Genomic DNA, 26,052 nt, shown 5'->3' with positions numbered 1-26,052 from the left:
TTCAGTGATAACAATTCTGATTATTACACAAATGAGCTTATTTATTGAAATAATACAACGTTAAGCATTTCTCATTGATTTAACATTATTAACATTTCCTAATTTTATATGTTAAAAATCCCCAAATTTCCTTTTTCTTTCTTTCTTGACAATGAATACCAGATTTCTTTTGTGACATCATGCTTTTGCCTCCACTGTATAATTTTACAAAGCACAAGCCTATGTAAAAGAAGTACAATAACTGAAAGTATACATTGTGAAAAATGAATACTTGATGCCATAAAAGTACTGCAGATAAAAGCGGTTACATAACTAGCTATAATACTCAATTCAATATTACAGCACTACCACAAATAGATACCGTATCCCAGCATATCATGGAATAAAGTGAACTAGTATGCTGAATAGCAGCATGTTTTTAAATGTCACGACTATGCAGTTTATTACTGACATCATACCAGAGTTAACCCATTTAGCTTTGGATTACTGAAAGATGCATGTAGGAGGATCAAGTACTATAAATGTAATATCTGAGACATCACTAGTCTAAATGTATTATTCTAGAGAAGCACTGCTCTCTCTAGTCACTTAAATCTCATTGTTTGTCATCAGAGGATGCAAGTAAATTTGCTTCTTCTAGATTCATCAAAGCAGTATGCAATACTGTGATAGGATAACACTTTAAATATTAGATTATGAAGAAGTAATATGGATAAATACTATTGAATGTATAAATATGAAAATCCTAGTCACCGATGTCCACTGTTATTAGCGCTGGGAAGACAGACAAACAACAGAGTTAGTGTAAAATGTAAGTTAGGACAAGCCGAGATTGTTGCACTTGTATACTGGAGAAATAAAGTAAAATACCCTCCCTGTTTTTTCAGTAGTGTGTTAGTATACCATGGTAAATGCTAAATAAAAATATGAAAGCATTGTAACAGGCATTAATTGAAGCAGAGACAACTCAGCATGCACATTTACCATGGTAGAGAATCCACAGATATTGTGGTTATCATCCAAACCCATTACAGTTCAGCCAAAAATAAATTCTGGGCCTTTCATACAACATTAACTCTGGATTATAGTTTAAAAAAATGGTTTGACATTGAGTTAAGCTACTTGTCGCACTAGTAATTTTGAAAGGCGATTAGCACTGCTTTTAATGGTAAGTTATGGAATACTGCTTACTGCTTATAATGCTCAGAAAAAAAGAAAAAAAAAACTAATCATAAAAGTCTCAATGCTTTAAATATTAGTGTGCGTATAAGCAGATTTTAAGTTACTATTCACTGAAAAAAATGTATATACATCTACTAATTTTGACAGACACAAGAAAAGATTTTGGGTGAACTACAGAGTCCATTATAATATAAACTCCATGTGTGATTAATATTCATCTTCACAATAAATTGTGTATTCTGTGTGTTTGGATTATAGCAAACAAAATGATTAAAAAAAACACTTTTAACAACTTAACATACTATTTACAGTGCTTGTACTGTACAAGCATGTTTTGCACTCTCTTTTCAGTGTCTGATTGTTCCCATGTGAGCTCAAAAACAGCAGGTCACTTTAAATCGGTGTCTGTGCAGAAACCAGTTACTATGAGGATGAAGCTGACCCTAATCCTGCAGTACTTTCTTTGCTAGGGTAGTAAGTGTTATCAAGACCATGAACATTCATAGACAGCAGGCCAAAACCACAGTCAATTTATCAAGCAGGAATACATGAACAGCATTGTTTTCCTACAATAACTTAAATGGCTAATTAACATCCATAAAACACAAGATTAGTTACAGAAAAAAAAAAACATAGGAATAAACTTCAAATGCAATTAATAAACAGTGTTGGGGAAAGTTACTTTTAAAAGCAAAGCATTACAATATTGCGTTACTCCCTAAAAAAGTAACTAATTACGTAACAGAAAGTAATGTGTTATGATACTTTGAGTTACTTTTTAAATCTGGGCACGGCTTGCTTGTTTAAGATAGATAGATAGATAGATAGATAGATAGATAGATAGATAGATAGATAGATAGATAGATAGATAGATAGATAGATAGATAGATACATAGACAGACAGATAGATAGATAGATAGATAGATAGATAGATAGATAGATAGATAGATAGATAGATAGATAGATAGATAACATACACTACTAATATGCTGTTGTGTACTGCTTTTTTCTGACAGTGTTCTTGCTAAATGTTAGTATTTGAATTCTTTAAACTGCCAAAAACGTGAAGCTTATATTACATTTATACTCTTTATTTTCAAAAAATATACTTTGTTAATAAACACAAAACGTGAATGTAGTAAATTAAATTAGAGGCTAAGATTTGAATAAGCTAATACAAGTACTGCACAATAACATCTATTGTAAAGTAGCAAATCTCTATTAGGTGGCCAGGGCCAACTTTCAAAGGGGTTTCAAGATGACTTAAAGTGATTTAAAATGAGACAAAACAAGCTGTATAATAAGCTAATCTAATCAAGATATGTATCATTTTAATTCAGCCCCTCAATAACTCTTTGTTTCATTTGAAGAACCAGAATTCCCACGGAATTTATATCCAGAAGCTTTCTTTTAAAAGTGTGATTTCCAGATGTGGAATAGTCATACACACACACACACACACAAACACACACACACACACACACACACACACACACACACACACACACGCACGCAAACAAGCACGCATTCTAAAATGTTATACAGTAATTATTTCAGTTACAGAAACTGGGATTTAGGGAGCCTTTAAATAGTGCTGTGGAAAATAGGGGACCTTGGAGTCTAAAAGGCTGAGAACCATTGATCTAAAGTGCAAATCAAGGCAAACACAAGAGAGAACTATTTAGAAATCCAGACTAATGAAAAAAATGAATAAACTGCTCTTTGATGAAATTAACTTCGACCATCCAGTCCATGAACACAGTACATCACAGGCCTATCACTGAGCAGTAATAAATGGCTCTTCTAATAGGATCTGTAAACGAGAGGGCGTGCCTGTCGGATGCCTTGATTTATGAAGCACACTCCACTCTCTGTCTGAATAAACTGAGGTGCGAGGGGAGAAGGGGGAAGTTCTTAAGAGACATTACTTACGGAGTCTCCACGCTCTTTCTGCAGTGTGTTATAGACAGGGGGGGATCTGTTGAAGAGAAAACCAGATTAGAGATTTCAGACATGCATAAAATGACTAATTTCAGGGCTCCAGACTAACTTTTTTTACTAGGAACACTGTAGCCCCTGACTGAAATTTTTTAGGAGCACAAGGAGAAAATGTAGGTGCACATCTTAAATCAGTCTGCAATGCAATCGTTCATGTAATCCCCCCATCATTTTAACTGTATTGCTGAAATATGCTTTGATAATAAATAGACTTAATTTATAGAAATTAAAATGTGCAGAATTCTTTTAATTTCAGAGGGACATGACATTACTCATTACAGTACATTTGTAGATGCAAACAAATCCACCAGGAGCACATTTGGTAGTGCTGGGGGGTGGTGTATGGAAATATTAAGAATGTAGATAATTTAATCATAAAATTAAATTATATTGTTTTGCATTAATAAGTGCAGCTACTAATAATATTGGATGTTCAATTCTTGTTTATTTCTTGTTTATACACATTTGACAAAATAATGGTACATTTAATAAAAATACAATGTATATATTTTCTACTTTAAAAAACATTATATATATATATATATATATATATATATATATATATATATATATATATATATATATATATATATATATTAAAGTAGAAAATATAAATATATGGTCCTTTTATTAAATGTATTATTAAAAGTTGTTTTTTCAAGGCACTTTGTGAATTTACTTACTTCATAGACAAAAAGTCCAAAATCTGATTTCTTAATTTTATATTTTATACTAGTGATTTTATAATAGTGATTTTATCATTTCAAAATATAATGAAAAAAGTAGAAATTAATAAATATTAAGCCAATAAGAATAAGTGCTCCTCTGCTGCCATCTACAGGTTCTAGTGGTGAGTTGATGTATTCTTTAATTTTACATAAGTGTTTGTTCACCACAGTATATTTTTGAGATTAACAGAGATTTCTGTGCAGAATTTGAATGCAACTCACTAGATCTCACAGCAATCTTTATTTATCTTTATCTCACTGGATGTCGCACCACTGTGCTGTAACAGTGTCAGAAAATCAACTCTGGTTCCCGAGTAAAGCTGTTTTGAGCTTGGACAAGTTTGTTTGTGTCACGGTTCCAGCTGATGAACAGTCTGCGCTGCGCAGCTCAAACGAGTAGCAGGATTTTGTTATGCTTTTGTTTTATTTGTCGTTTCATGTTTCTCATATGCAACAGAAATGGCAGCGCTTACCAGTTAAACAACGGTCAGTCACAAAATGTAATTGCACCGCCGGAAAAAAAGAGTGCAAACTACAACCATTTTGTCGCAGTCTGGAGCCCTGCATTTCCTGATGAAAAACCATTCTGAAAGCTTTCTGCATCATCAGTTGTGTGATTTTAACAACTGCATGCAAACTCCTTCAAAACTGTAAGAGATCAAAACTGTAGTGTTTGAGTGTCTTGAATGTTAAACATAATGGAAAGTTTCCCGCTGTTTTCCAGAACTCCTTGGACAAAAAAAAAAGTAACAGTCTGTAGAGTAAGATGTGAAGGGCATGTGGTTGGATGAGAAAGAGGAGGGCATTCAGACCGCGAGGGCACCACTGACCTCGTCTCCGCTTGAGCTTACGCCGTCTCTGTTTGTTGACGAAGCAGGCCGCTAGCGTGCTGAAGAGGATGGCTGCTGCCAGGAAACAGATGGTGGCCACAATGCCTGCCACCACCGGCCGCGCCAGCCCCTCGTCTGGCACCTCAGGCGGCGGGAAGTAGTCTGAAAGATACAAACAAGCTCGCCTTCAGCACACACACACACCAGCGCTTTCAATCTTAGTGTGGGCTATTTCAACAATAAACCATACAGCTCATTCAGAATTATTTAGTTAATAACAGGGACGATTTAAAAGATTGTTGCCCCTTGGTAATATTATTAGAAAATACAGGATTAGTTCCCACTGTTATGCTGATGATACTCCGCTATATATCTCAACGAGACCAGATGGAACTTCTAAATTATCTAAGCTAACAGAGTGTGTTAGAAATGTAAAAGATTGGATGACCAATAATTTCCTCCTATTAAATTCGGATAAGACAGAGATATTAATTATTGGACCAAAAAAACAGTACACAGAATTTAGTAGATTACAATTTGCAACTAGACGGATGTACTGTTACTTCCTCTACAGTCAGAAATCTGGGTGTTATATTAGACAGCAACTTGTCTTTTGAAAACTATATTTCCCATGTTACAAAAACAGCATTCTTCCATCTTAGAAACATTGCCAAGCTACGAAACATGTTATCTGCTTCTGATGCAGAAAAGCTTGTTCATGTATTCATGACCTCTAGACTGGACTATTGTAATGCACTTCTAGGTGGTTGTCCTGCTTCTTCAATAAACAAGCTACAGGTAGTCCAAAATGCAGCAGTCCTTACCAGGTCAAGAAAATATGATCATATTACCCCAATTTTACAGTCTCTGCACTGGCTACCTATGAAGTTCCATATCAGTTACAAATTATTATTACTTACCGATAAGGCCCTAAATGTTTAAGCTCCTGCGTACCTAACCAGCCTTCTACCACGCTACAACACACCACGCTCCATAAGGTCTCAAAATGCTGGACTTTTGGTAGTTCCTAGGATAGCAAAGTCCACTAAAGGAGGTAGAGCTTTCTCACATTTGGCTCCCAAACTCTGGAATAGCCTTCCTGATAATGTTCGGGGTTCAGACACACTCTCTCTGTTTAAATCTAGATTAAAAACACATCTCTTTCGCCAAGTATTCGAATAATGCATCTCTTAGCTTGGGTTAAACTAATTAATTTTACTTTGTTGGAACAGCAACTATGCTCATGATGTCTCTGTTTGTTTCTATGTTTTGCCATGGGATTTACATTTACATGCTTTGTAATGATTTGTATTGTAAAAAGCGCTATACAAATAAACTTGAATTGAATTGAAACAGAATGAAACGGTCGCCTATCATGATCCATAAAGCCATTCAAAATCACCCTGGGATGCTTTGAGAAATTAAAACAAAGCCTGAATGGCAGCCTCGTGTTTATTTTAACTTCAAGTAGTGAATGAATTCTGACTACAGCGCAGTCTATTTAGTAAATTCAATCATTCCGAGCTGACTGTCAATCACTGGAGGTTCTGTTTATGTCATGTTGTTCTTATGTTCTTGCTATCTTACTTTTGGTTATTCTGTTTTGTATGTTGTTTAATGGTCAACATGAGTTGTTTTAAATGTGCTATAAAAATAATAAACAAACAAACAAAATTATTAGGCAGCACAACTGTTTTCAACATTGATAATAATAAGAAATCAGCATATTAACATGATTTCTGAAGGATCATGTGATGCTGACGTAATGGCTGCAGTCTTCAGCTTCAGCTTTGCCATCACAGAAATATATTAAAATAGAGCAGGGGATACGGTCAGTGAAATAAAAACTATATTTCAAAAAAAAAAAAAAAACTTGTATAAAAAAATAAGAGCACAATGCACCATTTTAAACTGTGTGATTGACATTAAATCCAGCAGATGGCAGCAGAGTCTCATCAGATCATCACTATTTCAGAATCAACTCACTCCATTAATGCTTGCGTGGGCCTACAAAAAATGTCACAGTATTACATGATATTATGTGCAGTAAATCTCACAATGCATTTTCAAAACCCATATGGACTATAAAAATCCTCAGAGCACTGACCTGTACTAGAGACTCCCACTACATTACTGGGCTCACTGACAAGGTCCTCCATAACCGCCATCACTCTGAACTCATACCAGGCTTCCTGCAAAACAATGCAGAGACATGTACAGCAAGTTTCCTTTAAACAGATGACTAGAAAACTCAATCCAGTTCAACTTTAGTTGCAGTAAAAAATCTTGAGGGAGATTTTACTGCCTTTTTACCGCGCTGACAACAGACATGAAAGAGAAGACAATGCTGAATAAAGTTGTATTTTTTGTTATTTTTGGACCTAAAATGTAAAAATTGTATCTGACCCTCTGATGTCACATGGACTACTTTGATGATGTTTTTCTTACCTTTCTGGACATGGACAGTATACCGTAACACAGCTTCAATGGAGGGACTGAGAGCTCTCGGACTAAATCTAAAATATCTTAAACTGTGTTCTGAAGATGAACGGAGGTCTTAGGGGTTTGGAACGACATGAGGGTGAGTTATTAATTACATTTTAACCATAAAACCATTTTAACCTTTAAATGTACAACAAAATGATGACTACCGTATTTTTCACAAATTTTTCGCCAATAAGTCACATAAGAACCAAGCACCAAGAGTAAACGTTACCGTCTACAGCCACGAGAGGGCGCTCTATGTTTTCAGGGGTAGACTACAGGAGCACTGAGCAGCATAGAGTGCCCTCTCGCGGCTGTAGACGGTAATGTTTTCTCTTGGTTCATTTCTCTCGGTTCATGTCAAATTAATTTTGATAAATAAGTCGCACCTGACTATAAGTCACAGGACCAGCCAAACTATGAAAAAAGTGTGACTTATAGTCCGGAAAATATGGTAAATAATTATTGTTGGATTAATTATCCTTAAAAAGTTAATTTATAGTTAACTCAAACACATTTTCACCTGCAGGAATGCCATTTCAAGCCTTATGTCAATCTTTTGAAATGGACATCTCAGGCATACCTGGACCAGGTCTCTAGCCAACAGCTCTGTCTCTCCAGCAGGGATTGCATCATCAAGAACATCCCACCTCTCCCCGAGGCGGAACTCCATGATGTAGTGATCAATTGGCGAGGTGTGATTGGCTGGAGAGATCCATGTGAGTAGGACTCCCTGCTGTGTCCGGTTGGCTGTGAGGCACCGTGGTGGGGTAAGCAGCACCAGTGGTTCTGGGGTACTTATAGGAAATACTAGAGGAAACAAAGTAAACCACTGGATCATTAAAACACTCTGATATGATGCTTAAGAAACATTTGTTCTTATTAACGCTGAGAACAGTAATGCTGCTTAACATTTTCTGGGAAAACATTTTTTTTTTTTAGATTAAAAGAAAGTTCAAAAGAGCAGCATATATTTGACATATTTTTTGTTACATTATAAATGTCTTTGTAACAAATTAAAACCATAAAAATATCTTCATTGCTACAATAAAAACATGTTAACTGACTAAATTAAATAATAAAATATATAAAACTGAACTTAATGTAGTAAAATTACTAAAACTAAAACAAAAAAAATGTTTATATAAATATGTACACACAAACACTACATACATATACAAAAAACCTACTAAAAATCACAAACACAACAACAATTTTAATAAAAACTATAATAGTATCTCAGTAATACTAAAATAATACTGCTTTATGGACACTTTTGGCTAACTTGATTAATCTTTGCTCAATAAAAGTATTTATTTCTATAGTATAAATACTATAGAATAAATGTAAAAAAAAAAAAAAAAAAAAAAAAACATCTGAACTGTTGTGATATACTATACTGTAAGTGATACATTTGCTAGTATTAAAGTAACATATAAATTATTATTATTATCATTATAATTAAATTGATAGCCTGAATGCACTGTAAGTCTTTTTATGCTAAATGCATAAATTTTATTTAAATTTAATTTTTTAATAGTATTTAATAGTATTTGTAATACTAATATCCATTTAGAAGTTTTTACAATACCTTTAAAATTATCAGACAGAATTGTATTATTTCTGTAAATAAAATATATAATATATTCTAATATATTTGGAGCTTCTGCAAAAGTTCTAAAAACAAAAACAAAAACATTATAACAGGGATCAAATTACTATTCTGCCAGTCCCATCCCCACAATAAAATGCATTTCTGTCAGGCAGAGATGATCTTGTCTTTGTGAGTTGAATTGTGCAGGTGGCCAACCTAGTGTGTTCACAGTGACGACCTCGCTGAACGGGCCTGTCCCCAGCTTGTTCTGGGCCAGGACGCTGAATTGGTAGGCCGTCTCGGGCTCCAGGCCCTGCACCAGGAGCCAATGCTGCCCGCTGGGCACAGGCATGGACAGCCAGTCATGCGGTCCTAACTGCTCCCTCTTCACCCTGCAGGAGGAGTCACATGCACAGATGGAGAGAGTTCAGCACGGCACAAGCATACATGCGCATACGCTCTTATAATGATTGCCATGTCGCTCACAATACTGATGAGAGCACTGCCTGCAGCCAGACATAAAAAGACAGCTTGTTTAGCTCAGTGTGTGTGCTCAGTGATATCCAATGACACAAAACTGTCTCACGGTTTCCTAGAGGAAATTCTGAAGGATGTGTTTTCGACCGCCGATCTTTACAAAAATATCCTCATAGATCTTCAGTGTGCCTTGTACGGCCTACAACTCTTTTCCCTTTATCTCTTGAGAAAGACCTATGGCTTGAAATGAGTCTTATAGACAATACGTCTCCTATAGAAACCACCAGAATGGCTACAGTGTTGTGGATAAGTGGAGTAGTGTTTTTTTATGCTGATAATGTATTGTTTTTTTAACTACAGAAGCCCTGGACTCTCACATCATGCCATGTTGCACATGTCCAAGTAGTTTTGCATGCTCAAAACTTTGTGTAACTGCACCTACAGCCAGCATGCTTCATTCAGATAATCTGCTGCTCCTTGGCATGCAAGAGATGACTCCCACCGGAGGTCCCGACTAAATTTAAGCCGAATTTCTTTGACCTTCTTTGTACGCAAAAAACACAAGATCACCATTTGTTCACCATAAAATATAAAGTGTAAATGTATGACAAAACTGAAACAGACGTGTGTTTTTTTTTTTACTATCTATCTTACTACTCAAACTATCAGTCTTCAAATATGAAAATCCATCATAAAAATAAAAATATATGTTAAAAACCACTGAATACCTAAACAAGAAGGAAATAAATAATACGTATAGTATACAATGTAATAAATAATAAATTGAAATACATACATAAATACATACATATATACATATATATATAAATTGTTGATTTATAACAATTAGAAATGTATGGAAGCCCATTTCTGCCAGTGAAAAAAAAGGTAATTGCAACTTTTTATCTCGCAATTCAGAATTTTTTCTCAGAATTATGTGCTATAGACCTGCAGTTATAAAGTCTAATTCTGAGGGGGAATATGTTCTCAGAATTGTGATTTTTTTTTTTATCTCACAGTTCAGACTTGATAAATAAATATTAAATAAATATTTTATGTACTAATATATATAGTTGTATCATTCTAATGCAAGAACCAAAAAGTTCAAGATGTCATCTCTCTCACAGATTGATGTGCTAAACACAAGGCATCATTTGAGATATTGAAATTACACTGTGTTAGGAATATTAATAACATTCAAAAAGAAAATAGTTAAGGAATAAGGTGTATACGTCATTCGCCCCATTCCTATTGGTGAGTCATAATATTCCACTGAGGTCTAATTGATCACTTCATTCATGCCCTTATAGCTTGAGAGTTCACAGGCTCTTGAGATGTGTGTTATTCACAGCATCTCAGTGGTTGCTCGGCACCTCTCCTGCAATGCACAGGAAGGAGCAGGAACACGTCAACTATCTGCGTCAAAGAAGGCTGACGGGAGCTGTTGTTTAATCTCACGTGGGTCACCTTTAAAGGCCATTCATACACAACCTTTAAAGTCACACTGCCCAGTGCCACTGCACACAGAGTCACACTACCCAATGTTTCAAATGAAAAACATTTTTTAGCCAGCTCTTGGCACAGGTCTCTGATTGCTCAGGCACCCATGATGGACACATCAGGCCAGCGGATAATGATGATCTAAGAAGTCGGAAGCAGAACGGTGATTAAGGTCTGGCCCTTGGGTGAGGATTAAAATGCTTTCATCCTCCTTGGGCTTCTATTCTTCCATAGCTTTTGCATGTGTGGACTGCTGTTTTAGTGGAAGAGCTCAAATTAGTAGTCGGTACAGACTGTAAAGAAATGCTGAGTGAGACGTACAGACACTGTTCCTTTGTATGAGACACAGATCTGTCTTGGATGACAATGTAAACAGCAAAACCAGCAGACCTTAGTGCAGCTGCAATGTAGGCGCATAATGCTGATCTAATATACATACATTTAAACACAACAGTTCAAAAGACTGCGGACTGTATTTTTTATTAAAATAATACTTTTATGCAATTTTATTTTGAAATGTATTAAATGTATTATTTTTTATTTTAATGTTATTGCACTTTTTTCCTGTTATACTTTATATTTCATAAAATAAATGCAATAAATGCATTCTTGATGAGCACTCGAAATGCATTCTTGATGAAATAAATGCATTCTTGATGTGCATTTAAGAAAAAAAAAAAAAAAATCCTTACAGACCAGAAAACATTTGAAGGGTAGTGTATATACTGTATACAGTCCTATAATTAAACATTGCTTTCCCAAGTCAAACAATCCTTACACTTTCCTCTATTTTTCTCCATATAACAGCCATGTGAGTCTCTAAACTCAAAACTAAATTTAATGTCTATTAATAGCTCAAAAAGGAGTGAAATCTGTCTCCAGGGCTCGCAACAGGCTAAACCTGTTCATGCTACATTCCCATGAAACACTGCTGCCATCTGTTACCTGGTGTGACATTGCAGGAATACAGTATGTTCTAAAATGAGTAAGTTCCAAGTATAGCTAGCAAATGCACAGCTTTAAAGACGTACGATTGAAATGTTCTTGTCGTACCCACCAACGCAAACATACAAAGGCTATTGCGAAGCATGTGTCATTCTATAGGGTCAGGAGCACAGAAAGCTATAGAATGCTGATATTCTGGGTGAATATCGTAGAGGACAGCAGCACACAGGGAGCAGAATCACAGGGATGCAGAAGCGCTGGCATGGGCAGCAGAAAGATGAAGAGAGGCAGAGGAGACGACTGAACAAGGAGACAAATGTGCTGCTGATTAACCCAGAAGCAAGAGTTTGCCATTGTGGATCAAGTTACTAGCAAAAGTTCCTCAGGGTCACCTCTTTAAACCCTGGATGTCACCATACCGAAGCTAGTAATGAAAACTTTTAAAATAATCATACAGTAAATACTTACTTGCAATAGTTGGTTTTCTGTGTATGGTTAAAATATCAAAAACTGTTTAGCACTTAACTGCGAGAAGGCACAAGACAAAGTCTTTACATTAATAAATACTTTTCATGCATAAGAATCATCGGAATCTCTCAGGGCTTCATACTGTACTGCACAATACTGTACTGTATGTACAGTACAAACTACAGACTTACATGAGTTCTACTTTACTTCTAAACATTCTTTAGAAATGTAACATGGCCAGCATGCTAGCTAACTGCTTATCTTTGCTCAATACATTCCAGTATGAAGTTATTTGGAAGTTATGAACAAGACTCATATCAAACTAGACTGTATTTTATCAATTATATGCCTGACCATGATATTATACCCATAACCACAAAGCTGCACTGACATTAATATTAACAGTGTGTCCAACTCTAGACTGAAGGGCCCTGTTGGTCATCTCATCCCTATGGGGAAAGGTTTTGCCCCATCCCACCCATTGCCCCCGGATGCAGCAGCCTCACAGCAGCGGCAGAGCTCAGGTCAACAGTTAGGAAAAGAAGCAGAAAGCAAAGCATGCTGGGATGACTCACACATGGCCGTACCAGACTGAGAATGTCTGCTCAAAGCCACCATTGTAACCGGGTTCCCACGAGACGTTGGCCGAGGTCGTCGAGACTGAAACGTGGACTTTGGCAGGGGCGTGTGGGCTTGTGCCTGTGGAAGGAAGACAACCTGTGTCACACTCAATATAAACACACACTTGTACACAGACGCTAAGGCCACACATATTTTATTTCCCTATGTCAGAGTGATTAGCTCACTTGTCTTAACACAAACACTAGCGCTAACACAAACAAACAGACTCTGTGTGCATCATTTATCTTTTATCTTTTATTTAACAGCTAACTGTTAACCTGTGGGGACGCTTTTGAGGACACATTAAGACACTGAAACATTTCTAGCAGTCTGCTCACAGCATATAATATCTCTTAGAGACCCAACCCATCAAAAAGACTTTTGCACAGATAGCTTTTTGAGAGGAACTTACTGAATAGCTAACAGTTTAGCCTAGTAGCTGCTGCTTGGCTGCTAATCAGAAAGTTTCTATAACTAATAATTAAGGTCAGCTATTCAAACAAATACAAACAGTGCCCAATAGCACAATGTACATGCAAATATAAGGACTATGCTGGCAGTGTTTGTTTACAACTGCACTAGCCACTAATAGAAAGAGACAGGATGTTAGCATTTGCGCTACTTTCCTTTATTGAATTTATAAGCTATATCCTATAAAATTAGAGTATAAGTCTGCGTATAAATATACTTCAAAGTACTGCAACAAGTCTTTACTCAAAAATCAATACTTTTGGCAAGTACGTGGTATTAAAGTGATTTAACATTAAATGAAGACACCAGTCAAATCAGTACCCTAGAATGAGCTTCATTAATATTCAGTACTTGAGGATGATTAGGGAGATCACGGATAACTTTTTCTCAGAAATCCTATTTTCTTAATTCATTAAATTAATTAATTAATTTTCTTTAAAAACAAAATTCACAATACTTTAATCATAAATTAGAAATACTCCTTAAATACCTAGTTTGTGTGTATAGAGTAAAACATTAACTGAGAGATATCATTATAAAGTCTACATGGAACCCACAGTTTTTAACCAATGATTTTTACTTTTTGTTTGATATACTGGATAAGGATTTAAAAAAATGTTTTTGATTTAGATAGTTTAGAATAGAATAACTCAGGCTGATTTGTGAACCCGTTAGATGAACTCACTGAAACAAAAGTCCTTGAAAGAACAATTTTCTCAACAAGTTTTAGTGAAGAGCAGTCAAAAAGTTAAACTTGTATATCATATTCATTCATTACACATAGACTGATATATTTCAAATGTTTATTTCTTTTAATTTTGATGATTATATTATAACTGACAACTAAGGAAAATCCCAAATTTCAGAAAATTTGAATATAAATTATGACCAATACAAAGAAAGGATTTTTTGAAATCTTGGACAACTAAAAAGTATAAAAATGAAAAGTATGAGCATGTACAGCACTCAATACTTAGTTGGGGCTCTTTTTGCCTGAATTACTGCAGCAATGCGGTGTGGAATGGAGTCGATCAGTCTGTGGCACTGCTCAGGTGTTATGAGAGACCAGGTAGCTCTGATAGTGGCCTTCAGTTCTTCTGCATTGTTGGGTCTGGCATCTCGCATCTTCCTCTTCACAATACCCCATAGATTTTCTATGGGGTTAAGGTCAGGTGAGTTTGCTGGCCAATTAAGAACAGGGATACCATGGTCTTTAAACCAGGCACTGTAAGCTTTGGCATTGTTTGCAGGTGCCAAGTCCTGTTGGAAAATGAATAATGCATCTCAATAAAGTTGGTCAGCAGCAGGAAGCATGAAGTGCTCTAAAACTTCCTGGTATAAGGCTGTGTTGACCTTGGACCTCAGAAAACACAGTGGACCAACACCAGCAGATGACATGGCACCCCAAACCATCACTGACTGTGGAAACTTTACACTGGACCTCAAGAAACGTGGATTGTGTGCCTCTCCTCTCTGCCTCCAGACTCTGGGACCCTGATATCCAAAGGAAATGCTAAATTTACTTTCATCAGAGAACATAACTTTGGACCACTCAGCAGCAGTCCAGTTCTTTTTGAAGCGAGACGCTTCTGACGCTGTCTGTTGTTCAAGAGTGGCTTGACACAAGGAATGCGACAGCTGAAACCCATGTCTTGCATACGTCTGTGCATAGTGGTTCTTGAAGCACTGACTCCAGCTGCAGTCCACTTTTTGTGAATCTCCACCACATTTTTGAATGGGTTTTGTTTCACAATCCTCTCCAGGTTACGGTTATCCCTATTGCTTGTACACCTTTTTTTCTATCACATCTATTCCATCCCTTCACCTCTCTATTAATGTGCTTGGACACAGAGCTCTGTGAACAGCCAGTCTCTTTTTCAATGACCTTTTGTGTCTTGCCCTCCTTGTGCAAGGTGTCAATGGTCGTCTTTTGGACAACTGTCGTTTCAGCAGTTTTCCCCATGATTGTGTAGCCTACAGAACTAGACTAAGAGACCAGGCTTTGCAGGTGTTTTAAGTTAATTAGCTGATTAAAGTGTGACACCAGGTGTCTTCAATGTCGAACCTTTACACAATATAAAAATTTTCTGAGATACTGAATTTGTGATTTTCCTTAGTTGTCAGTTATAAACATCAAAATTAAAAGAAATAAACATTTAAAATATATCAGTCTGAGTGTAATGAATACATATAATATACAAGTTTCACTTTTTAAATGGAATAAGTGAAATAAATCAACTTTTTGATGATATTCTAATTATATGACCAGCACCTGTATGTATGTGTGTGTCTATATATATATAAAGCATAACTGAAATAAAGATGAAAAATAAAATTCTTAGTGTATAAAATACTACATGAAAAACTACATCTAAAAACCCCCCAGAAAATTAGAAAAGCTGCCTTGGCAACTGACTAAAAAAAAAAAAAAAAAAAGTTTAAATAGAAAACTTAAAAACTAATAAAAATTACATAAGTAGATAACCAAATTAATAAAACTTATGCTAAAAAATGAACTAAAAATATAAAAAGAACAAATATATACTAATATAAGAAATAACACTGAAGTACATAAATCATAATTAGACAAAAAATATTCTACATCAGAGTAGAACTATTAAAATATATACTCAATACAGAAATTTCTATGACATTAAAAAAAATCGCTGATATGTAAGGGTTACTCCTAGAACCCTGAGACAAAGACCACTGTTGTCCTGCAAAATATAAACAAAAATTTTGAAAATAACACTCTTTGATCTAATGCGATCAAAATTCATTGCTGTATGGAAAAACCCTTTTATCGCAAGTCGTGTTTGTGCATTATGAAGTAGCGCCATTTGGCTCAACGCCTCCTACCGATCACTAGGAGGTGCGTGCTGGCAGTGATGCTCGTGGCGACATTGGAGGCGACACACTCCCACTCCCCATGGTCCTCCTTGCTGAGAGATTTGAACTGTAAGCTGCCTCTGGGTAGGACGTTGTGCTTGCTTCTGCTGGGCTTCCCTACCTTCTCCAATAAAAGAAAACAGTTCTAGCAAACACTTTAGCTTGGTTGACTATGATACAGAAATTCTACTTAAGGATTCTTAAGGATGCAGGTTACCTTTCTCCATGTAATGTTGGGGAATGGGTCTCCTTCTGCCTCACAGGGGATGACCAGCTCTCGACCAGCCTCCTGCCTGTACTCCCCTCCAGGAACCACCAGAAATTTGGGTGGGTCCTATCCAACACCACACACCACGTCATATTGATGCAAATAGATGATATTATCAAAAAGGTAAAAAAGGAAAAGAAAGAACCTACAAGTTTCATTCTTTACCTTTAGCACCAGAGGGGCGGGAGGGGACTGTCCCATTGTACCGAGGCTATTGTAAGGCACGCAGGTGTAGGTGCCGAGAGAGTCCTCTGTCACCTCAGACACTCGAATGCTCCCATCTTCCATTTGGCTCCAGCCAGGGTACTGCAACAGAGAGAAACTTCAGCACACATACAATCAGGGATACAATCAATTGTAAAAAATCTACATATTTTAACTGAGGAGGAACATGGATCAAGAATGAACTTAATATCCTGTTTCTTTGCTAAGGGCAGTTATTCTCCATTTGGCTTTATAGTTGAAGTGGAGCCAATGATCTTTGTCTGTGTGAGACTATGAGATCAGTGTGAACTGTGAATGAAACCCATCTCACACAGGCCCATGTGACAGCATCTGTGAAAACACAGATCATTGTCCAGCTGGACTCACCTTCTCTATCCGCAGAGGCAGGCCGTCTTTTTTCCACTTCACTGAAGTGACAGGCGGGTTGGCATCCACCGGGCAGCGGATGTACCCAGGCAGTCCGATGGCCACGTAAATAACGGGCGGCATGTTCACCACACGGGCAGGGTCTATGGGACACAACAAGAGTAGAATCAATAAAAACTGCATAAATGTTGAGATGTTAGATATCTGGTATACTGTAAGGACATGTAAGGTTTTGTGCAATGTTAACTGTCAGACAGATGAGAGGAGTTTGTTCCGGATGTCTCTCTGAGTCATTAGTCTGGAACAGTTAGCACAAATCCTCTAAATGAGTCAACTACTGATGGAGAAGTACACTAATAATGAACTTTAGAGAGTCAGAAATCAGACAAAAAGATCTGAACTAGCTCACATTGAGACTATTACTCAGCTAATCGTAGAACAGCACAGTAAGTGCCTTGGAAACACAGGCGGAAAATAGCTACTATCAACATAACTGAAAAAAAATGTACTTTTTTTGTTATTTTTCTACAGAAAATGTGAGTTGTGTTTTCCCCATGCAAAGTTTAAAGCTGACTCATCATTTATAAGTCTGGGGTCGGTAAGATTTTTTTAATTTTTTTTTTAGAAAACAATATTTTTATTCAACAAGATGCATTGAGCTAATCAAAAGTGGCAGTTTTATCAGGCATTCAGACCTTTATAATGTATATATATATATATATATATATATATATATATATATATATATATATATATATATATATATATATATATATATATATATATATATATCATCATGGGAGTATTACATTTTTACCATCAAAGGAATAAATTACATTTTAAAATGCATAAAAAAATACAGTTATTTGAAATGTTAATAATATTTCATAAAATTACTTTTAACTGTACTTTTGATCAAATAGATGCAATCTTTGTGGGCATAAGCTAATAACCAACCCCAAACTTTTGAATGAGAAATTAATACATAATTATAACAAATAAATACACTATACATAAACACATTATTTGGTCAACCAAATGCATGTACAGAATTGTGCAATATCACACACACTGAAGGAAACGTACTGTATATGTTATCTTCAAAAACCAACCAAATGTTTTGCAATGCTACTATTAAAGGGATAGTTCACCTAAAAATTTAAATTCTGTCAATAATTACTCACCCTCATGTCTTTCCAAACGTGTAAGACCTGCATTTATTTTTCAGAACCCAATTAAGATATTTTAAATAAAATCTGATAGCTTTCTGATGCTGCTTGTAACCCTGAAGTGCAATTTAACTGACACATTCAAGGCCCAGGAAGGCAGTAAGGACATTGTTAAAATAATCCATGTGACATAAGTGGTTCAACCATAATATTAAGAAGGAACAGGAATACTTTCTGTGTGCAAAGAAAAATAAATAATGACTTCATTCAACAATTTCTTCTCTTCTGTGTCAGTCTTCAATGAGCATTCACAAAGTCACATGATGCATGCGCTTGATTACAAGCAGAGGAATGCACATGAATACTGTCATGAACACGTAGAGAAGACTGACACGGAAGTGCAGAAATTGTTTAATAAAGTCGTTATTTTCATTATCCATGTGCACAAAAAGTATTTTCGTAGCTTGGACTATTTTAAAGATGTCCTTACTACCTTTCTGGACCTTGAACGTATCAGTTGTGTTGCTGTCTATGCAGGGTCAGAAAGCTCTCGGATTTAAATAAAATATCTTAATTTGTGTCCCGAAGATGAAAAGTTCTTACAGGTTTGGGAAGACATGAGGGTAACTAACTAATTAATGACAGAATTTTCATTTTAGCGCGAACTATCTCACTAATTCCTTTGTGCCACAAAACAAAGAACATTATTATTGCTGATAACTTTTCTTTTCTTTATATTACATAAACAACATTTAAAGCGAAGACTATCAATAATGCTGTAAAAGAGATTCAGCTGTGTGTGACTCATAAATCACAGTCTCTCATTAGTGAAGACACCAGCCAACCGCAGCATGCTGGAGAACGAGAGGGAGCGGCACTCCGAAACGAACACTTTGAAGAAAACACTGCTCCATCTTAACGCTTAGCAAAGTGCCAGGGTCTATTTTTAGAACAAGTGGAGCTAAGGGTCGGGACGATGGAAGAAGTGTACCAGAGTGGAGAAAAGGACAGAAGAAAAGCGAGTTGTGAGGATGAAGCACAGGACTGCTAATGAAAAGGAAGAAGAGGGGGAAAGAAAAAAAAAATTAGGCAATCTTGATGCATGGAGCAGACCTGCAATGCCCTCAGCCGTCCAAAGGGGGCGCCAACGCCCTCGCTTCCAGCCTGCTGGAGCGTCTGCAGGTGACGTCACTGCAGAGAAGAGGGTTTCCACACAGGATGATGTCATCCTTTTACATTCCCCCTCCTTTTTTCTCACTTACTGTCAAATCCATGCCTCTGCTCGCTACACACATTGGTGGCCAGACTACGTGAGACTGTTTCAGAGGACAGGTGAAAATGCCTGCAATCTGGGAATTCTGCTATGATGTAATCCCTTTCCGCCACTTCATCCGAGCCAAGCTGGTCCGACACAGGCTTCCTCCGAGCGAGGGAATCTGAAATGTCTGTTGCCTTGGATACCACAGCCACTTCTGCAGCATTCATTCCCGTCACCATTTGCAATGCAATGTTTGGGTTTTGTTGGTGGTTTTTTAAATAAGGTATAGAAAACCCATGTTCTTTGCATCATTCTATTGACGTGGAGGATGTGAGCCGTGACTGAGTGATCTGCTAGCTTACTGACTCAAGGTCACTGTTTCAATTCAGCTCCAGACTCCGGGGACAGAAGGCCATTCCAATCTCTCAGCTGCAAATAGAAAGCGGCAGCTGAAGCTAATATGCCCTCGTGCCCATGTATTGAGAAGGAATATGCCGGGAGACTAAAGTAACCCTTTCATCAATTGCAAAAGAGCACTGTTATGCCGCCGTTATTCTGCATGCATGACCTCAATGTGAAAACGTGATGAAAAGACATAATCTGCTGGTGAAGGTTGTTATTTAATTTTCACACACAATCCAGGGAAACCAATGTCACAGATTCAGGATGAAGGAGAATTCCTCCTCCTTTATGTCATGTACTGTATGATATTACGTAATATAATTTTTATTTATTTTAAGAGTCTCTTATGTTCATCAAGGTTGTATTAATTTGATTAAAATAATTCACTCTTAAATCATGCTGGATAACATACTTGATCATCGCGTTCAACAAAACAGAAGCTTTTGGGATTTTTCAGCTCCACGGATCAGCAGGATACTTTGACAAGAAGTAAAAATACCAAACGGATTCTATTCTGGTGGTTTCTCGCCTACATACTGCAGCTGTACTTCAGCATCTGTGCTGTGCAATGCAGTGAGAATTTTTAGGTGCATCAGAAAAGGACAAATGTTTTCAGATGAAGTGTTCTAGTTGTGTATTAGCAGACTGACTCACAATGCACTGTCAGGTACGCTGATGCAGAAGGTGGGCGCCCAAGGCTGTTACTCGGGCTGCAGGTGTATTTCCCAGCATCCTCAGGTTTCACCTGGGAGATGATGAGTGAACCGTCGATCAGAATACTCACTCTGCGCTTGAGATCACTGGAGAGAGAGAGAGAGAAAGAAGTTAAATTAGCATCAATAGTATCGATGATTTCAACAACCTACACTACTACATACACTACCGTTCAAAAGTTTGAGGTCAGTAAGATTTAGTTTTTATTTTTTTAAAGAAATTTATACTTTTATTCAGCAAGGACACAATAAATTGATGAAAATGACATTAAAATAGATTTATAATTTTATAAAATGTAAATTAAATGCTGTTCTATTGAAATTTCCTTTTTTTATTTTACATAAACACAATCTTGGTGAGCATAAGAGACATCTACAGTAATACATGAAAAAAATAATCTTACCAACCTCAAACCTTTGAATGGTAGTGAAAATTTTTTTTTTTACTGTTCCACGACATGAAAGTTTGTCAATACTGACTTTTTCTTTCTAAGCTGTCCCTACTAATATGTATGCCTAGGTAAACTCAATTAAAGGCAGAGAATAAAGCACAATTCAAAGCCTTGTGAATTACAGTCTACTCTTTCAACAAGAACAGATGGGGTGTCCGAGGCAGAGAAAAAAAAAACACTTCAGTGGACAAAATGCCTGCGTGCTTCCACCTGTCCTGCTGCACAGAGCCTCTATTAGAAAGGAATACAATAATATCTTTTTTCTATACAGTGTACAGGCCACGCATGAGAGCGTATTGGATGGCTTAGGTCACTACTACTTCTAATCAGTGCTAGTGGAGCGTATGATGACTCAAGCGCCATGTCGCTGGATATTCTTTTCACAGGGGACAAAAGCAGAAGCATGAACCATGAGAACCTGAGAGGGTCTATGGTGAAGCTGCATTTGTTGTGTATAAAGATTACAGAGGGCACTTTCCTATTCAAGGTTACTATAAAGGACACATTATTTATGTAATATTTTTGGGTTCTACAGTATGTGTCTTTATGCTAACTAGACTACCATGACGACACTAATGAATCTTTTTTTGACAGGCAACTCTTTAAAAATACATTTAAATTAAAATGCATCTGTTTATCAATAGATGAACACTACCATTCAAATATTTGGGGTGAGTAAGATTTTTGATCAGATGTTTTCTAAGAAAGCTTATTTCTGTCACGGAATGAAAAAAAAAGGCTTTTTATGTCACAATTATGTTTTTTTTTATTGCAGTTCTGGGTTTATATCTCACAATTCTCACCAATACTTTTTTATTTTTTTATTCTGTGGTGGAAAACAAAAAAGTATTTTGAGATACAAACTCAGAATTAAAAAAAGTTAGAATTCTGAGGAAAAAGGGCATAATGGTGAGGTGAAAACTGATGTAAACAATGCTGCTTAACATTTCTGTGTAAACCGTGATACATTTTTTTTTTCAGGATTATTTTTAAAAGAACAATATTTAACTTTTTTTGTATTATTATATCTATAAAATATCTAAAAATCTAACTTGAGCCAATCTATTGAAAGGTAGTGTACAAAATATCAGTAGTGGTGGCATATTTAGTTGCATTTTGTGCACCTTTGATAACATTTCAGGTTTCTATGAAAATGTCACAACACAAGGGTTTACAAAACGTTTAACCAAAGCCTAAAGCAGTATCACAATGGCCATAGTCCCTAAAACTCACTGATGCCTCAATGATGATGACGAAACTACATGGACACAGGACAGTGGGGGTATGGTACAGTAATGAACCCGATCATAACTTTACTTCTTGAAGAAGACGTTATCTTCCTCCCAGAACCAGGTGTACGTTAGGTTGCCAGGATACGCCTCAGCCTGACAAGTGAAGAATGCATCCTGGGATATGTTAACGGTTATGTTCTCTGGCGGTGAGACAATAAATGGGGGTCCTGAAATAGAAAAGAGACACATAATAAATCAGCATTACATATCAGGATGTGTCACATTCTGTTGAGGCATATAGCAATCTCAGTCCTCTTCAAGGTTAAACACAACAATATTGGAGAAAGGATTTAATAAAAGTGTTTCCAATGATATATATTTTCATTCTGTTATTTGTATTCGACAGATCAATACCTCATTTACAGTGGTGTACATACTGAATACTGAAAGATATCAGACTGAATGAGGCAATATACCACTCAGCTGTACCATACATATTTGGAGCAGCCGTCTCATCTGAATATCACTGGCCAAGATGATAAGAATTTTACCCAGCAGCCTATCCACAGATCTCACCCTGCCGCCCACTGTGGGCATCACTTGAGTTGGCAGTGCCAGTGTAAAGAGAGGGCTCTTCTGTGGAGAAAGCCTGCAGAGAGCTCCCCGTGCAGGCACGGACTCTACAGATGCTCTCCGTCCCGCTCGACAGCACACACACATTACAGTACAAAAACAAACTCGCTAGATAGCCAGCGTGTCTACAAAACCGTGTTTCTACAACTTGCCACTTTTATGTCTCAGCAGTTGATTTTTGTTTAAACTAACAGAAAACTGTTTCTTTTTGTAAAGTGAAGGGCTTATTAAAATGGAAATTCTTTCCCTCATTTATTTTCCCTAGAGTTCCCTTCGTTCTCGGTCTGGTCCACAATTCTCATTCGGGTAAAGAACCACCTACTCAAACGGGAACATACTGTAACATATGATCAACGTGAAATGACCAAAGGTGTTATGCTCATAGAAGAAAGTCTCAGACAAGAATTAAACACTCGTCCTATTTTTGTCCCATCAAATGCCAATCAAATCAGTGTATCTCAAAACAATAAGAATCTTTATCATGATAAATGCATGGTATCTCTTTCATAATAAAGAGAAACATTCTTATAATTCATGTTTATTTACTAAGTATCTCATAACAATGATACATTTTTATCATAATTAATGCTTAGTATCTTCAAATAATGATAAACTTTCAAACAAAGTATCATAATAATGGGAAACGTATAATTAATGTTTAATATCTCATAATTATGGGAACTTTCTCATGATTAATGTTTATTATTATCACTACGGGTTAAGTCGTTATAGCAAGAAAGTTTCTCTTTGTTGTGAAAAAGTTTCTCATTATCAAGAATTACAGATTTTTTTTACCGTGCCGGTAACAGGCTTCTATACCCCTTCATCAACACCAAACCAGCGTTGATTGTGTTATTATACAGGATATAATTTAGCAGTATAGTTATTAGAATTTAATGGCTACTATTACAGTGATTCACTTTTAAACCATTCAATGCAGTGGGAAAAACAGAAATTCAAAAGAAAAAATGGAATGTCATTTATGACTGCAGTTTGATACTGATTTGATTGGCATGTGATGGGACAAAAATAGGAAGGAGTGCTTTATTCTTGTCTAGAAGTGTGAAAAGGTGAATAAAGAACACTATTGCACTAAAATAAAATGTTAATCTTGTGACAGATCTTTGTATAAAAATCTCTCAAGTAAAGTATATTTATGCTTATGGGTAGGCCAAAGCCCCAGATCTGAGCTTTGTTTTCTTCCTTTTTAATAAACAAACAAAAAAAGACAAAACAAATAGAAAATATACAGTAAGTTATACATCCATTGTGTTACTGGGTTACATGCTAACATGGCAAGCTAAAAGCAGCAGACGCAGAACAGATTAGGTGTCCCAACAGGAAAAAGCTTCTTTGGCAGCACTATAGTGAAAAATCTCTCTGACAGTGAACCCATTACTGCTTTATACTGTACCAGACAGCCAACATATGGAGTCCAATTATCTCTGTAGCTCTACAGCATGGGTGCCATGCAGCATGCAGCTTTGCAAGCATAACTGTACACACATACATAGACACAAACACACAGAAAACGGTTCAAACACACCACACAGCACTTCAACAACATGATAGTGATATCATTCAGTTAATAGCAAACAATAAAGTCCTGTAGAAACAGTTTAGGGTAGATATTGTGATACCTTGGACGAGTAGGCGTGTGGTATGGACGGCCTCTCCCTGCTCGCTGTACGCTCGGCATGTGTACGCTCCTCTGTCCTCACGGCTGATGGAAACAATCGTCAGGCTGCCATCGCTCACCTGTGGACAGATGTCACAGAATCACCTACTGACTTCCAAATTCTACATAATCTCATTAAAGGGATAGTTCATCCAAAAATGAAAATTCTGTCATTAATTACTCTCCTTCATGTCGTTACAAATTCGTAAGATCTTCACTCCTCTTCGCAAATTAAGATATTTTTGATGAAATCCAAGAGCTCTCTCTGCATAGACAGCAACATGGACTATTTTATTGTTGTCCTTATTACATTTCTGGGCCTGGGAACATTTCAGTTGCATTGTTGCCTATGCAAAGTCAGAGAGCTCACGGATTTCATCAAAAATATAATAATTTGTGTTCCGAAGATGAACAAAGGTCTTATGGGTTTTGAACGACATGAGGGTGAGTATATAAGGACAGAATATAACAAAAAAGTAGTATAAAGAGGTAAGATTTGTAATGTTTTTAAAGAAGTGCTCACCAAGCATGTATTTATTTGATCCGAAGTACAGCAAAAACAGTAACATTTTGAAATATTAATATAGCTGATTTCTATTTGAATATATTTTAAAATATAATTTATTCCTGTTATTTCAAAGCTGAATTTTAAATTCATTACTCTTAGTCTTAGTCACATGATCCTCCAGAAATCATTCTAATATTCTAATTTGCTGCTCAAAAAAACATTATTATTATTATTATTATAGCAGATTAGAATTTTTCAGGGTTTTTTGATGAATAGAAAGTCACAAAGAGCAGAATTTATCTGAAATATAAATATTTAGTAACATTATAAATGTCCTTATCATCATTTAAAGTGTCCCTTCCTAAATACATAAATAAAAAATTATATAACCCCCCCCCACCAAAAAAAAATAAATCATCATGATCCAGTCCGTCTGGAATGATATGAAGTAACAGAACAAACTGAGACAGTTTGTATTTTAAGTTAAATATTTGGGTAAACTATCCCTTTAAAGGTGCAGTATGGCATATTTTCAGCTAACGGTTGAAATGGAAATTGCACTACAATTTCAAAATATCGGGAAGCATTTTTCCTCCTCAGACTCAATGGTCATGCGAGTTGCCAGATTGACGACACACAACAGGAATGAGTACAACTGAAAATGGAGGGCGACGAGCCTTACACTGTAAGTTGATTTATCCACGTTTTTAATATGCCTCTGGCCATAGAGCTTTTTAGATGGTTGTTGAGGCTTTTTAGGTTGGGTAGAATCTGCAATCTCTGACCCAATTGGTTTGCTGGTTTCCATGGCTGTAATGAGCTGTTTTCCACCACCGGGCAACCCGGGTGTTGAAATACTGTTGGGTAAATTGGCAGTGGGTGGGATCACACAGATCAAAACAAAAACAGACATTCCGACACAGAACGCTCATTTCAAAGTAGAATAACTGGCTGTAACATT

At 36.4% G+C, this 26,052-nt stretch overlaps 1 protein-coding gene across 1 annotated transcript in view; it reads right to left on the bottom strand.

Annotated features, from left to right (window-relative positions):
• LOC127986148 (protein turtle homolog B-like) overlaps positions 1 to 26,052 on the bottom strand; it is a 107,554-nt gene that overhangs the window by 16,167 nt on the left and 65,335 nt on the right. The window contains exons 5-17 of the mRNA XM_052588386.1: positions 24,546 to 24,663; positions 22,358 to 22,499; positions 20,530 to 20,675; positions 17,047 to 17,189; positions 16,621 to 16,761; positions 16,405 to 16,521; positions 16,158 to 16,308; positions 12,794 to 12,905; positions 9,033 to 9,208; positions 7,806 to 8,032; positions 6,846 to 6,930; positions 4,739 to 4,900; positions 3,115 to 3,160 (exon numbers count right to left, since the gene is read on the bottom strand). Of these exons, the coding sequence (XP_052444346.1) occupies positions 3,115 to 3,160; positions 4,739 to 4,900; positions 6,846 to 6,930; positions 7,806 to 8,032; positions 9,033 to 9,208; positions 12,794 to 12,905; positions 16,158 to 16,308; positions 16,405 to 16,521; positions 16,621 to 16,761; positions 17,047 to 17,189; positions 20,530 to 20,675; positions 22,358 to 22,499; positions 24,546 to 24,663 (1,766 nt within the window). The remainder of the gene's footprint in view (positions 1 to 3,114; positions 3,161 to 4,738; positions 4,901 to 6,845; positions 6,931 to 7,805; positions 8,033 to 9,032; positions 9,209 to 12,793; positions 12,906 to 16,157; positions 16,309 to 16,404; positions 16,522 to 16,620; positions 16,762 to 17,046; positions 17,190 to 20,529; positions 20,676 to 22,357; positions 22,500 to 24,545; positions 24,664 to 26,052) is intronic.

Source organism: Carassius gibelio, chromosome B21, assembly GCF_023724105.1.
Source record: "Carassius gibelio isolate Cgi1373 ecotype wild population from Czech Republic chromosome B21, carGib1.2-hapl.c, whole genome shotgun sequence".
Taxonomy (NCBI): domain Eukaryota; kingdom Metazoa; phylum Chordata; class Actinopteri; order Cypriniformes; family Cyprinidae; genus Carassius; species Carassius gibelio.
Note: the sequence above shows the minus strand (reverse complement) of the source record. Positions and strands in the feature narration are given on the sequence as shown.